Here is a 14,896-nt window from a genome sequence, read left to right on the forward strand (position 1 = left end):
ACATGGTTATTTTGGATAGGGGATCACCCACTGCTGCCTCATCTTGCATTCTTAAAACTTATGGGATTCTATCAGGAATAAGAATGAATGGGACCGAATAAGAATGAATGGACCGAATAAGATCGAAGTGGACATAATGGACTGAATGAGAGCAAAATAGACCAAATAGGACCGAAGTGGACAGACTGAACTGATGTGGACTGAATAGGACCGAAGTGGACAGAATGTACCGAATAGAACCAAAGTGGACAAATAGCCCAAATAGGACTGAAGTGGATCAAATTAGATAGAATTAACCGAATAGGACCAATTTGGACTGAATAGGACCAAATAGAACCAAAGTAGACATAATGGATCGAATAGGACCAAAGTGAACCGAATAGGACTGAAGTGTACAAAATAGGACCAATGTGGACTAAATGGACCGAATTAGACTGAAATGGATAGAATAATACCGAATGGGCCAAATTGGACTGAATAGAACTTTAGTGAAGATAATGGACTAAATAGGATCAAATTGGGCCGAAGATGATAGAATGGATCGAATAGAACTAATGTGGACCGAATAAGTTTTTGAATATTTATCATTTTTATTGCATTTTTAGGGCTCATATTTCTAATTTTGAATGTCTATTTTAGTATTTTTATTTGTATTTTTTAACTCAAAACTAAAGAGTAGCCAAAATATAATAAATTTTCATATTTTTCAATCCAAAAATGAAGGGAAAAAAAATGAATTTTTGAGTTAAACTTGAAAAGAAAACCTATAAAAGAAAAATCAATTTGACGCCCCAATTAGTCTAAAATGGACTGAAGGGAGACCAAAATTGACCGAGTAGACCGAAGTAGACCTAATGAAACCGAATAGAAATTATTTAGTTTTTAACGAGAACAAATTATCTTCAAAAAGTTTGAGAGGAAAAATTATACATTATATTACAATATAAAATAATTATTTATTCCCACGCATCGTAACGATAAAAGTTGAAGCCACAAACGTTGCAAGTTTAAGAATGCACCCAAAGACAGTAAATGACCATTATAAAAATAGATCACCAAGAGTGAATTGAGTTTAACTACATATCTAATCTAAAGAAGGGGAGAAACGTGATTTAGATAAAGAAGTTCTCAAGATTCACGAACGCAACTATTTCTCTATATGTTCTGACAATGAACTTAAGAGAAATCAACAATGTGTCAGGCATCCTCCTATTTCAGATCTGATAAATGACATATTGCAAATTAACTGGAAGGTGAATTTGTGGGCAGAAGAGTGCCCTGTGAACTGTGTCTTCAGCATATAGCAACCATCACAACAGGTGCCTTATGATGAGGACACTCTCATAATAGAAAACTACATTGGAGTAAAGCTAAGATATGAGATATCCAATAGCACTTCAAAAGGTTGCAAGCAACAATAAAAATAGATAATAATAGAGCCATTTATAACAAGGAGATTCCTATTTAAGTTTTTGCTCCCTATTTTTGGGGGTATTGGACACAAGTAGAAAAATATAAACGTGAATCAGGCCTTTTATTTGAAATTAAGAATCCATGTCACAGATCAATAACTGAGATTGTTGTCTTGGAAATCACTTATCCAAGTGAATACAGTACAATATAATGCAAATGCTTTATCCAATAAGTATTAAATGTTAAGCTAGCAACTGAATAAAAAGTTAAGAACTAAATTTAAGTCATAAAGCGCTACAAAGGTTTAGCCCCACATACCTTCTCAGATTCGTGTCCTACCTCTAGAACATGTGTCTTACCCCAATACACATTCCACAATTGAGGAACGTCATCCTGAAACTTGATCACAAAATTCTCCAGAAAGCCCATACACCTAAATCATTCTTCAGCAAACCCTTGGCAAGCAAACTTTGAATAACCAAACATCTAGGGGTAATCCTCTTCTCTAAATTGAATAAAATTATTATAGGATTCCTAGTAATAACTGCAGATGGACAACCCATTTTATTCACTAGGAAGTCCACTGCTTCTGTGATCTTCTCTTCTGATAAAAGCATACAATGTGGCCGCCTTTTAAAAGCCAAGAGAGCAACATCCTTGGACCAACCCCACCTCTTATAAAGCTCCAATTTTGATTCCAGCATTGGTTGTCTCATAATTGAAACTACTTGGATTGCCTCAACAAGCACTCTTTTCAAGGATCAAATCCCATTTCCTTAGCCTTGTGTACAGCCTCAACAAATCTAGTATGCTTATTCAATGCAACACGTGGATAATTCGTTACAAAATAAGAGATAGCAGACTGAGGCACTCCAAATTGCCTCAAAAGTGAAACGTTTGGAACCATATTATTTGCGGCATCAACAATTGTTGAGCACTTGAAAGTTTTAAGGACTTTATCGTCGGCAAGTAGTACACTCTTGAGGAAATCATATCAGCGAATAAGATGTTTCTCTAAGCTCCTACTCAACAGTACTGGGTTCAAAGAGAGGATCCTAGGGAGCTCAGAGCCTGAAGTCCCCTTAGAACGGAAAAATTCAATTTTTGGCAAAAGGGTCTTCTCAACATCCCATAAAAGTAACTGTGGGCAGGGCCTGACAAATTTGGAGATCTGGGTATTGGTGAAACCATTCTCTCTAAGAAGATTAAGCACTGAGTCTGGTTTCTCTGTGTTTTCAAAGTGTAATGAGTCTGGGACAATCCACAAGAGTTTATGAGGTGAGACACCCTAAAAGAATGTTTTTCTTCTTGACCTTCTTGTTGTTGACTAGAATTATCAGGTGATTTCAATGATGCGAATGATTTGACAATAAAGTAAGCATTTTGGTGAAGAAAACCCAGTTGGGTTGTCCTATGTTTGAGTAATACGAATCGTGTTGAACAGAGAAAACCAAACATAACTGAATTAAATAGACTCACTGTCACCGACTTTACCTGATACAGCAAACCTTCATGGAATGATGGCCTCTGAGCTACTCTTCATGTGCTTCTGAGTTTCACAAGTGCTTGAGCTTCACAAAGAGTACAAAGTTCAAACAAACATTCACAACGTTCAACTCAACGGTATGTCTGGTCCTAGGAGTAAGAATGCGCTGTTTCTCTTTTTGCTAAAATCACAGGAACCAGGTTCGCTTTGATAATTTGATAAATCGCAAACATCTACTGAAAGTGTGATTAACATGAGCAGAAACTCTTTCTTGCAGATTCACCAAAGTTTTTGAGGATCTTAAGTCAAGTCAAGCACATCTATGTAGCAAAGAAAAACATCAAAGAATATTATGGAGATTGGTACCAGGATGGAGCACACTACTGCTTGTAGAGGGGTTTAGAACAGAAACAGGAAATGGTGAGGAATTGCAATAGTGGCAAATTCAAGAGAAGGAAAAAGGTTTTTTGCTAGATGCTTTAGTGTGCTGACATAGGGTATGCTCGAGGTGAGATGTCTAGCAATCAGAGAAGCACTCTTAAAAGCAACCCACCTAAACATCAACTCACTCATCATCCTAATTCGGATCAAGGAAATAGAAGAAATGATCAGAAGCAACAGAAGCAGCAAGTGGAGAGCAGAGTCCATAGTTGCAGAAATACAAAGCATTTTGCGGACTTTCTGTGACTACATGCACACTCTAGGCGGCCTCCACTGGATGCCTTTTGTTGAATTTATTGACTCTCTCTTTGTGATTGTATTCTTTGAAAAGGGATAGCACACATCTTACTATGTGTCTTTCTCTTTTCCTTTTCTAATAATTTTTTTTACTTATAAAAAAAAAATAGGAAAGATAAATACCATCTTTGCTGTGCATCAAGCTGCACTGCAAGAATGTCAATGTTTAGCTAATATTGGCTTTAAAATTTTCATGAGCATTTTCTGAATATGTAATGACTGTAGTACTGGCTAGAACTCTCTCTAATCCGTTAACTTGCCCTTTTGTTGTATAAAAAAAGAGGGATCATTTTTCTGTTTTTCATGCATGTATTCTCATCTTGATTTCAAATTTTCTATAAAAACAAACAAAGATAACCATCCTTGGACTTAAACAGATGTGTTAAAATGGTGTTAGACACAGCAAACCAGCACACACACACACACATGTATGTGGATAGCAAAGCAGGGATCTTTGAGTTGAACCAGGATCCACATTATGAGACAGTAACAGCAAAGATAAATCTTAATTTCTCTCTCACATTTGAAGGACATGATGTTCCCTAAACATTGGGTTGTGTAGATTTTCAATTAAATTATATGGACAAGAGTTCATCAGAACAAAAAATCATACGCAAACAATAGATGTGAAACATCCCAAATTCCTAGCTGAGTTAACTCAATCCAAATGAATTCCTGCTAGGAACCAAATCCTCCATTCAATATTTTATTGTAGCTTTAACAAAAATGCTAGGTTCACTCAGTAAAACACTATCCTTAGCCACAACCAAACTAGGTTCTTTTCAAACAAGCTTTACATCACCTTTGATAATCATTGGGCACAAATTATTATAATACCAGAGAGAGCAGATAATGCAAATTCTGTCCCCGAAAGCTGCAATCTCAGCAGCCAGAAGGTACATTTAAATCCCAGAAAGCCTAGATGGTCATTAGATTTCTCAGGGACCTAAAGTTCACCAAAAGCCAACTTTGCAGATCATTTAGGATAATCTCCACGGTCCTTCCTGTAGATTAAAAAAAAAACTTTTTGCCCAAACTTGAGTTTTCTCAGTCGATTAGGCTTTGAGGCTTAGAATATGCTAGGATTATGCATCATGTGCAACTCTATTGGGAAGCAGCCTCAGGAATCATTTCACTTAGAGTATGATCATTGCTGTATCTTTGTGGACTCTTGAGCTACAGAGTACACAAACATACCCAAACAAACAAATAATGTATGAAAATTAAAGATTGTACATGGAAGATCAACAATTTAAGTCGAAAATTATGATGCATCCACTGAATGGGATCATCCAACCAGATGGAAACAATGAAGAGGCCAGTATAGGAGAGATGAGTATTTGATCAAATCAGAAAACTTAAGTGCTAATATCCACAGAACGAAAACCAATAAAAGTTGAAGCCACAAACTCAGCAAGTTTAAGAATGCATAGAAAGGCAGTAAATTACTATCATCAAATTTATATTAGTTACTCTGAAGTCGAGTTTAACTTAATACATAAAGATAAAGGAGAAACAGGATTTATAAACCAGAGTTCACAAGGTTTATGATGCAAGCACCAAAATCATTTAAGATTTTTTATTTTATTTTTTTAATTTAGTTTTTAATGTTGAGGGTTTTAAGGGATTTAATTAGGTATTTTCCATACTGGTGTAATCCCTGAACCCTACTTAACTAATGCTATTGTAATGGTGAAGACATTAGAATTTGAATAAGAAATTGATGAGTTGCGAATATGTCCTTATCTTTGTTTGGTGGTGATGCTAAACACCCTTAGGTGGTGATGCCTAGGGTTTAGGTAGATTCTAGGTGGTGAAGCCTAGGGTTTGTTCTGTTCTCTGTCTCTTTTCTTGTTTATCTCTATTTTCCTGCACTTTCCTACCTCAGTTCAAGAATGCAACAATTTCTTTATCTATTCTGAGGATGACTTATTTAGAGAAATCAAAAGTGTTTAAGGAGTCCCATTTATTTTAAATGGCATATGGCAGGTTGATTAGAAGGTGAATTTGCAGGAAGTATTGTGTCTTGAGACCTGTGTCTGCAACATATAGACATATCCCATTTATAACAAGGAGACTCCTATTAAAAGTTTTTCTTATCTTCCTTTTTGCTCCCTAATTTTTAGGGTGTTGAAAACAACTACACAAATAGTAGACTATGTTTGAAATTAAGAATCCATGTTTCATACCAACAACTGAGATTGTTATCTTGGAGAACATGTATCTAGTACAAGATTATGCAAATGCTTTATCCAATAAGTATAAAATGTTAAAATAGCTACTGAATAAAAAAACAGAATTAAAATTTAACTTTGAAGTTGAAATGTTACAATTGTTCAGCCCTACATACCTTCTCAGATTGGCTTCCTACCTCAAGATCCTTCTTACCCTGATACACATTCAACAATTGAGGAACATCGTCCTGAAACTTGATCACAAACCTCTCCAGAAAACTCCTCTCACTAGGTATTATGAATCTTGCTGGACCCAAATCTTTCTTCACCAAACCCTTGGCTAGTAAAATTTGAATAACTGAACATCTAGGGATAATCCTCTTCTCCAAACTTAAAAATAGAATCGTAGGATTTTTAGCAATATGTGCTGATGGCCAACCCATTTTGTTCACAAGGAAGTCCATTGCTTTTGTGATCTTCTCTTCTGATAAAGCCATACAACTTGGGTTCCTTTTATAGGCCAAGAGAGCGACGTCCTTGGACCAACCCCATCTTTTATAAAGCTCCAATTTTGATTCCAGCTTTTCTTTACTCATCTTTAAAACCACTTGGACTGCTAGAACAAACACAGTTTTCAAGGGATCAAATCCCATTTCCTTAACCTCGAGTACAGCCTCAACAAACTTAGAATGATTTGAGAACGCAATACGGGGAAAACTAGTTAAAAACAAAGAGATTACAGATTGAGGCACTCCGTGTTGTCTCAAAAGTTCAATGTTTGGGATCATATTATTTGCAACATCAGCCCCTCGGGATCCCTTGAAAGTTGTAAGGACTTTCTCGTCGACAAGTAGTACACTCTTGAGGAAATCATAGCAGGGGATTAGATGATTGTTTAAGCTACTTACTAACAGTGATGGGTTTGAAGATATGATGGTAGTGAGGTCAGAGCTTGAAATCCCTTTAGAACGGAAAAACTCAATTTTGGGCAAAAGGGTCTTCTCAGGATAAGATAAAAGCACCTTTGGTCGCATCCTGACAAGTTTGGAGATCTGGGTATTGGTGAATCCATTCTCTTTGAGAAGATTAAGCACTGAGTCTGGTCTCTCTGGGTTTTCAAAGTGTACCCATTTGGATGCTAAAAGAGCAGATTTTGATGATAACCCGCAAGAGTTTATGAGGTAAGACACTGTAAAAGAATGTTCTTCTTCTTGACCTTGTTGTTGTTGGTGACTAGAATCAGATAATGTTATTGATGCGAACGATTTAACAATAAAGAAAGCATTTTGGTGAAGAAAACCCAGTTGGGTCTTTCTACGTTTGAGTAATAGTAGACGTGTTGAACAAAGAAAACTAAACATAATGGAATAGACTCACTGAGTTTGCCCGTTGGTTGTCTGATTAATCCTTCAGGGAATGGTGTCCTCTGAGCTATCCTCGTATTCCAGAAGAGCTTGAGCTTCACAGTTTGAGAGCTAAACCAAACATTCACAGAATCCAACTAAAAAATAAAGCTTCTCAAAATTAAAGAGAGAGAGAGAGAGAGAGAGATTGCGCTATTTCCCCCCATTTGTTTTCGCAGGTACTGTTGGACTTTTGAGTTTGAAACTCACGCTTTGTAACTGTAACACATATCTGTAATGCTTTGGGGTGTTTGGTAAATAAGTTTAAACATACTTTTGAGCATTTCAAACAGTATTATATATTTTTTCATACATTATTTCATCTACATATATGTCAAAAACACCCAAACAACATTACTCAAACTCCTTTATCAAAATTAAAAAGTGATTTGCTATTATTTGCCAAATTTTTTCTTGCAATGACAAGCATCATGTGTGTATGTATATAAATATTTTTAGTTGAGTGTTATCCATCACTAAAGGTGGTGGTCTAGTGATCAAAGGACCTACTCTGACATGGTTTGGGGAGTGAAGGTCTAGGATTGAATTCCAAGATAGAGGCCCTAATGGAAAAACTTCACATCTCCAACTCTTTGTCAACTAGTGATCTTATGGGGCTGGATGGAAAACAGATCCTTGCTTGAAAGCTCGATAACAAGTAAGATGTTATTAACTCTAGTCGCCCTTTCCTACTTTATTTTTTGTTTTTTCAGTAGGGTTGTTGTTTGCACTTGGAATAAAATGTAAGTTTTAGTTCCATGGTCAAGGTCTCATGTAGTGTTAAAGAGTGTTTCCAAGACTCTTTCTGAATGTAACCTTATTTTGTATGTCACTTTCTGAATGTAGCGGATCTCATGCTGGTTGTGGTGTATGCACTATGTAGAAGTTTTATAAGAGCCTGATTGAGGATTGATTAGATTGTAATTTATTATTTTTGGTTCTGAAGGTCCTATCTCTCTTTTTAGGCTAGGAACTCTTGACACTCGTAAACTAAGAATTTACATGCTTAAGCAACCTTGGGCTTAAACAGTACATGTTAAAGTAATGTTAGAGACAGCAATACAGGAAGTAGCCAAGGAACCAAAAAAAGAGACAGCAAAGTTGATATCTTTGAGTATGACCAGGATTCATAATGTCACATAATCACATTCAACAAAGTAAACAACTAAGCTTCATATGCATTTGAGACGAATAGAAAGGTAATTCTGCCGTCTGCAATAACCAATAACACAACGGAGGATTTTTTATTTTCTATCTTCAATTTGCCTAATTCCATGAACAGGGGTAATTCAATCCTAAGGAGTAACATACTTGCTAGTTAATTAAATAAAACTTCCTCTCCCTAACAAGAAAAAAAAAAAAAAAAAACTTGAGTAACAATAAATTCCAACAATATAAGTTCAATTAATTTTTCTGTAGTTTCACTAAAAAGCAGCAATCCCATGAATGCGAGGTCTTGGTGATCACATTGTCCTACAATTCAGTACCACTAATATTTCATCTAATTTTATATTCATAATTTGAAGGAAACCTATTAGACGACATTGGGCACCACAGAATTATAGTGCTCACCGAGCCCAAATGCATGCTTATGGTATGATAGCATGATACTTGAATTCAATGAACCATTCCCATCATCGGATTTGTACTCCTTCCCCATCTCTACATCAGGGAAGGACCCCGATAATATCATGATATGTTTTCTAAGGCAGTGAGTTAAAGCACCGAGCTCTAGTTGGCCTCCCCATGCCGCAGTTGACTCCACTTCTTTGCAGTAATTCTCAAATCTCTCTGTAACTGAATTATCAGAAGCACCCTCTGACACATTCTCTGACAGGAAAAATGGGATGAAATCGGATGCATGTTTCCTCATATAAGCAGCCACCATTTCTCGAAGCTCTTGGTATGTATAAGGAGATGAACCACCAGAGAGGAGGGCTAACTGGTCCTCAACAGCTCGGTAGAGGCAGTGCCCATCTGGCTTTATTTCAGTAACAGTCAAACCAAGGGGTTCAAGCTTTCTTTCCAGTTTCTCATTTTCAACCATTCGATCACTTATAATATTGCTCTGCTCTTCTTGGATTCTTTGCTCTCTTGCTGCTTCTTCCTGAGCTCTTTTTTCTCGCCTCTTTGCACTCTTACTGGGCTTTGAATCCTTTGATTGGTCAGGTTGACTGGTAACAGAAACCCCAGCTATTGCTTTCACCAAAGTGTCAATAGTGCCTTTTCCATTTCCACTACTGCCACTGTAGCCTAATGAGGCAAGTTCTTTGGTATGGTTTTCTTTAAGCTTAGCAGAAAGTTGAGAAACCTCTTCCTCCACCTGCTTCTTCTTAGCTTTCTGTTCAGCCTTGCTACCTTTGGCTGCTGCCTTTTTCAGCCCAATTTCCTTGTTCTGCAGCTGTGATATCTCTTTCCTGCACACAAATAATAGTCATTTGTGCAATAACATGAGAATTTGAAAAGGCTGAAACACAAAATACAACAATTCTGAGGGACAATGCTCAATCACACAAAAGGAATAATAAATAAGAATAAGAACATTCCTTTCAACCACTGATTTGCAGAGCAGGGAACAGTTGAGGCATGCTATGCTCAAATCCACCACCATTCAAATTTTTTTTACTTTATATCAGGAGTGTGTTTCATATTATAAGGCTTAGTAGCACTGCTTGTTTTCATGAAGGCCCTCTTCTACTTTTTACTTTAGCAACAGGGATGAGTAAATTAAGCTCGTAAGTGTCAAGTTCACTTAGCAAAATTCATTTTTGGATTAGAATCCAACTGTGCTAATCCAAATTAATTATTTCTTCTCCACAATCTTTTAGAAAGGGAAACAAGACATTGGTAACACTGCCTCTTTCAACAAGGCTATGTCTTCTTATTAAACTACCACTTGTATGCTGGAAAACTAGGAATAAACCGGAAGCAGCCAGAAACCATCATTGTTGCAGAATAGTTAAAATCAAGAAATAAACAAAATGAAAAGCAGTGAAGTGATAGTTTAGATTTGTGATAAATAAATGACCTGTGCCTAGCAAGCATTTCATCACGAGTTTCCTCTTTCTTTTGTGATGCATTATCTGAAATTGTTTCAGATGTTTTATCCTCTATTTCTTGAGTGTCCTCCATTTAAGCAACCCTGCAATCAAGGTAGACAATAATGCAGAGCACAGGGTGGAAACCTTCCAATGCAAATAACTAGCATTTTAGATCTTTTGAAACCATCTGGGGAGAGGGGAAAAGGCAGAGAGAGGGAGGAGTACAAAAAGATGATAAAAAACAGGCATCTCTTTAAATTAAAAACTGAGGAAATCTAAGTTCGATGAACAACTTTAAAAGATTACAGAAGCCATCTTCAATTTTAGCATGCTAGTATGTACACAGTTATTTAAGCTCTAACATGTATCAAATACATACAATATAGTTTCTAAGAGTCAGCAAAATTTTTCTACCTACATGAACTGTCTAAATATATGGTGCAACTTATGACTTGTTGACATACAAATTAAACTAATTCCTGGTATAACCAGTGTCAGACTGTCACAAATTAAAATCATTTGGTTCATGCAAATATTGTGCCACTTATACCTATACAATTGAAAGTTGAAACATTGTTGCAAACATGTGGTGATATAAAGAAGGTTAAATATGGTGGCATGGAAAGCAACATCGTGAGTAACAACCTCCAATGGCTACATTAAGAACGTCTACAGTACTTTTTTTGATAAATTAAGATCCTCTAGAGTTCTTAAGTAAACTCCACCATGAAATCCTAAAATCCTATCTATACACTTTGAAATGAGTGGATTGGATTTTAAAATGTCATCAATAATCTACATAGATACCAAATAGTCATAGTCAAACTTTCACTTAAGGTATCAACATTAACATCAACAACAATGCATCATACAACAAATTCACGTACATACTGAACAGTTAAAACATAAACCAAAATCAATTTAAAATTCAAATACAATCTTTTGCTAGAACCCATTCTAAAAATCACAACACAAAGAGATATTAAAAATAAAAAAAACTGATTCTCACAAAAATGGAATCAGATAATAACCCACAAACCAAAACAGTCTTAAACATACATACAAGATACTATACTAGGTACTAGACAGTTTTTAAATTTACATTCTTTGAATAACAAGAAAAACACAAAAAAAAAAACTAAAGTTTGAAACTTTATGAAAATTTAGAAAATGTTTTAATAAGATTTCTTACCAAGCAATCAAAGGGTTTGAAGAAGAAGAGCCTCAAGTATCGATAATGAGAGAGAGACAACATAGAATAATATTTAAGGTTAGGGTTTACCGTTTACGCGTGAAACAACCTAGAATTCTCTGAAAGCATATGCTGAGTTTAAGTACTGTTCTTTAAATATCCTTTTAAAATTCAGACATCTGGTTCACTTATTTCACAGACCAAACGGCGTTAAAAGTTAAAACCCTTTTCTTTCTTTTTTTTTTTTTTCTTTTTCTTTTAAAACTTAGATGCACAAATACAGACACGATACTGTAACCCGACATGATACGGCAGATAGGATACTATTACGACATATGCTATCCAAATAGAATGTCCTCATTAAAACCCATTTAGAAATGCTGGAGAAAACCCTAAACCCATCTTCTCCTACTTCTGCATTTCAAAAGCAGAAAAGCTCATTGTTATTCTAAAGATTAATCTATCTGGTGAGTGTGAGATATTTACCTTTTGGTTGGTTGGTTGTATAAAATCAATCAGATCAACAGATTTCAGATGAATGATTCATTCAGGGCTCAAGAGAATGAGAGATTGAGATATGGTTCCACCCCAGATCAAAGAGATATGGGGCTTGCCTTTTTTTCTCCGGATTTTAACGGGGGTAACTAAAAAGGGAAAAAGGCACATATGGTTTTAACGCCGTTTGCTCTTTGAAATAATTAAGGGTCAGATTAACAAATACACTTAAGATATTTACTACTAATAAATTATTTTAATTTTTTTTTAATATTATGGAAAACATAAAAAGCTATATATATAAACTAGTTTTTTTAGCTATAATTTTAAAAATATATATACAATTTATTAATCAATACTCATAAGAAAACTGTTGAATTTTCATATAGAAATTTAAAAGGGTAAATAATTATATCTAAGTTTTACCTATTTTATTTTATACTAGTTAATGGCTCGTGCATTGCATGGTTTTATTATAAATTTATATGACATAATAATAAAATGAATAAATTGTATTGATGTAACAACCATCAAATATAAAATGATAACACCTCAATGAAAAATACCAATTGTGCTATAATGAAACTTGTAGTTACATGTATCAAATTTTTTACATTAGAATATATTTTTAGTGTATCCTTATTCTTGGTTGTCATTGTTCTTTATTAAAATCTTTAGTTCTTCAGGGCATGTTACTCAAGACAAAGCAATGTACAATTGGTCATGGCTGAACATTAGACTTTGCGAGTAGAGGGCAATGTTGTTTAGAATTTGTCCTTGACTTTTTTTTTTTTTTTTTTGGTCACGACATAACAAATCTTTAAAGGAAACTATCTTCTTTTTAGGACGAATGGTCTCTTGCACAAATATTCGATTCTTCAATAGTGTTTTTTTGCCTTTTGGAGATTGAATTTGTAGCTCTTTGTTGTCGTTCATAATGGATGTTGTAAGGTTGAATTTATTCAACCATCTAATTGGCTTTATTCCATGCCAAATTTGCTTGTAATTCAGCATTTAGTAATCCTGTATTTAGGTGGGTTTGTTGTAAGGGTAGTGAGTGAGATAGAGTGAAGACTGCTCAAGAGTGTGCAAGAAAACAGAGTGTCGCGGCTGGGACTCGCGGGTGCAAGCCGCCAGAAGCAGCACACGTGTCAAGCATGCTGGAAGATGAACAGTCATGCTAGCTGGAGCACTACAGGACAAAACAGGACAACTGGCCATACGGTTAACTCGCGACTGGATCTCGCGACTTAGTCAAGCCGCGAGCCACCCATGTTTTGTAAAATCCTGACGTTTCATATTCCTCTCCACTCTAGTATAAATACCCCTTTAACCCACGATTGAAAGAGAGCTTCCAGAGAGAATTTTGAGAGAGAAACCCTAAAGAAAAACAAGATTGTTTCACACACAATTCCTACCTTAGAGTCTCATCAAAATCCCTCACTCTCTTCCTCTCCATTGTCAAAACCTTGAGAGGCATTATACCAAACCTGGTTCTCACCATTATCATCTCTGTGAGACAGTCGTTTGGAGTTCTGGGAAGCAGTTAGGAAGGAGCCAATCTTCATTGGTTGATGCTACGGTGTAGTAGCGGAATCCGGAAAGCTAGAAAAGAAAAAGGTTCGGCGCAACCTTGTTGGAGCAAGAAGCTTGGAGGGCTTAGGTGCACTGGGTAGATTAGGCTTGGAGGGTCTATTGCTGTCCTTGTATCCCAACTGTATTTTCTAGTGGATTGATTACCGCTTGGAGGGCGGCGGAGAGGTTTTTCGCCGAGGTCTTCGGTTTCCTCTTCGATAACACATCGGGTGTTATCTTTGTGTTTGCATCTTCCTTCCTCTCTATCTCTGCCTTTATATTATCTGCTGTGATTTTATTATGTTATGGCTCAGATAGTTTTTATCCTATTTCACATTATAGCATATGTTAAGTTTCCGCACACTTGTTGTTTAACATATTGCTTGTGTTGGTTAAGTTAATTTTTGGGGGTCTAAACGTTCAAAAGTGTATTGGTACACGTTTTTGAACTTTCAGATGTTCGTTTTAATCTTGCACCTATTGTTATTTCAAAGTTGTTCAACTATTTTAAGAAAGGAAAAAAAGTTAGATGCAGTACATTAGGTGCTATTCCTTAGGTTCTTTCTTAAGATTTAGTCATTTGGCTTTTTAATTAAAAAATATTCTTTCATCCTATGAGAAAAAATCCACATGGCAAAATCTCAAAAATGGAACTTATAGAACAACATCTAAATACTGTACCTAAATCTTGCTTTTTAAGAAAAATGAAAAGTTTATGCCAAAAAACTATTCCTTATTGGACTCAAAACACTTGAAAACAAATTTATTGATGAAATAAATGTACACAATTCAAGCAAATGAGTTTGCAATTTGCTACCAATTTATTATGTAAAATAAATGCATGACCATATTGGTACCTTCAATTGTTCATTGCTTATATGGTCTGTTGTAAGAATAGTTGATTCTTGAATTGTGATTCTTCGTCTTTTCTTGGCTGATTCTATAGATATTGATTGTCGTAAATTCATAATCGATCTTCGTTTTAATCTTGCAACTCTTGTTATTTTAGCATTGTGCAACTATAAAACCCAAAACTAAAAAATAAAGGCAAACTGCTATAGTATAGACAACTAAACTAATCGTATGTATATTTGAAAGACAAATCAAGTACATGTAAAGTGTAAAAAATCTTGTAATTCAAAGTGAGACCAATAAATCAAGAAATAAGCTTTTATGATTTCAAGAAATTAATATAGCAGCAATTCAAGTTGAATATAAAATAACCTCACGGATTTAGTAAATAAATACATTTATGCATACCCGAGTGATTCTATTGAGCATTAAAAGACTCAAAATGCCAATGAGATGGATTTATGAATGGTTGAGAAAAATTGGTGGCACTCCATTTGTTGTTCTTCTCTAGTTTATATATTACTAGC

At 35.4% G+C, this 14,896-nt stretch overlaps 3 protein-coding genes across 5 annotated transcripts; all 3 read right to left on the reverse strand.

The window, feature by feature from the left end:
- Window positions 1-1,509: 1,509 nt before the first annotated feature.
- On the reverse strand, window positions 1,510-2,927 carry LOC126708223 (transcription termination factor MTERF15, mitochondrial-like). The gene is made up of 3 exons (XM_050408024.1): window positions 2,922-2,927; window positions 2,413-2,701; window positions 1,510-2,176 (listed from the first exon to the last, which is right to left on the reverse strand). Exons 1-3 carry the CDS (start codon window positions 2,925-2,927, stop codon window positions 1,818-1,820), a joined length of 654 nt encoding a protein of 217 aa, XP_050263981.1. The 3' UTR covers window positions 1,510-1,817.
- Window positions 2,928-4,264: 1,337 nt separating this feature from the next.
- Window positions 4,265-7,434, reverse strand: LOC126709662 (transcription termination factor MTERF15, mitochondrial-like). The gene is made up of 2 exons (XM_050409975.1): window positions 5,988-7,434; window positions 4,265-4,813 (listed from the first exon to the last, which is right to left on the reverse strand). Exons 1-2 carry the CDS (start codon window positions 7,170-7,172, stop codon window positions 4,742-4,744), a joined length of 1,257 nt encoding a protein of 418 aa, XP_050265932.1. The 5' UTR covers window positions 7,173-7,434; the 3' UTR covers window positions 4,265-4,741.
- Window positions 7,435-8,596: 1,162 nt separating this feature from the next.
- Window positions 8,597-12,096, reverse strand: LOC126709127 (OVARIAN TUMOR DOMAIN-containing deubiquitinating enzyme 5-like). 3 transcript variants are annotated; one of them, XM_050409231.1, is made up of 3 exons: window positions 11,934-12,096; window positions 10,243-10,356; window positions 8,597-9,631 (listed from the first exon to the last, which is right to left on the reverse strand). In XM_050409231.1, the coding sequence occupies exons 2-3, from the start codon at window positions 10,344-10,346 to the stop codon at window positions 8,749-8,751; spliced, it is 987 nt and encodes a 328-aa protein (XP_050265188.1). In that variant the 5' UTR covers window positions 10,347-10,356; window positions 11,934-12,096; the 3' UTR covers window positions 8,597-8,748. The 3 variants fall into 3 exon arrangements, with proteins under 3 accessions (XP_050265188.1, XP_050265189.1, XP_050265187.1); XM_050409232.1 differs by lacking the exon at window positions 11,934-12,096 and adding an exon at window positions 11,538-11,675; XM_050409230.1 differs by lacking the exon at window positions 11,934-12,096 and adding an exon at window positions 11,448-11,608.
- Window positions 12,097-14,896: the final 2,800 nt, after the last annotated feature.

This window comes from Quercus robur, chromosome 12 (genome assembly GCF_932294415.1).
Source record: "Quercus robur chromosome 12, dhQueRobu3.1, whole genome shotgun sequence".
NCBI classification, from domain to species: Eukaryota; Viridiplantae; Streptophyta; class Magnoliopsida; order Fagales; family Fagaceae; genus Quercus; species Quercus robur.

Coding starts and splice junctions, on each gene's coding strand:
- LOC126708223 (XM_050408024.1), bottom strand. Junction 2,177..2,412: donor CTTAGAGAAACATCTTATTC/GCTGATATGATT, acceptor GAAATGGGATTT/GATCCTTGAAAAGAGTGCTT.
- LOC126709127 (XM_050409231.1), bottom strand. CDS start 10,346: ATGGAGGACACTCAAGAAATAGAGGATAAAACATCTGAAACAATTTCA. Junction 9,632..10,242: donor GAAATGCTTGCTAGGCACAG/GTCATTTATTTA, acceptor ATTTGTGTGCAG/GAAAGAGATATCACAGCTGC.
- LOC126709662 (XM_050409975.1), bottom strand. CDS start 7,172: ATGTTTAGTTTTCTTTGTTCAACACGTCTACTATTACTCAAACGTAGA. Junction 4,814..5,987: donor TAGGAAGCCAATCTGAGAAG/GTATGTAGGGCT, acceptor TGTACTCTGTAG/CTCAAGAGTCCACAAAGATA.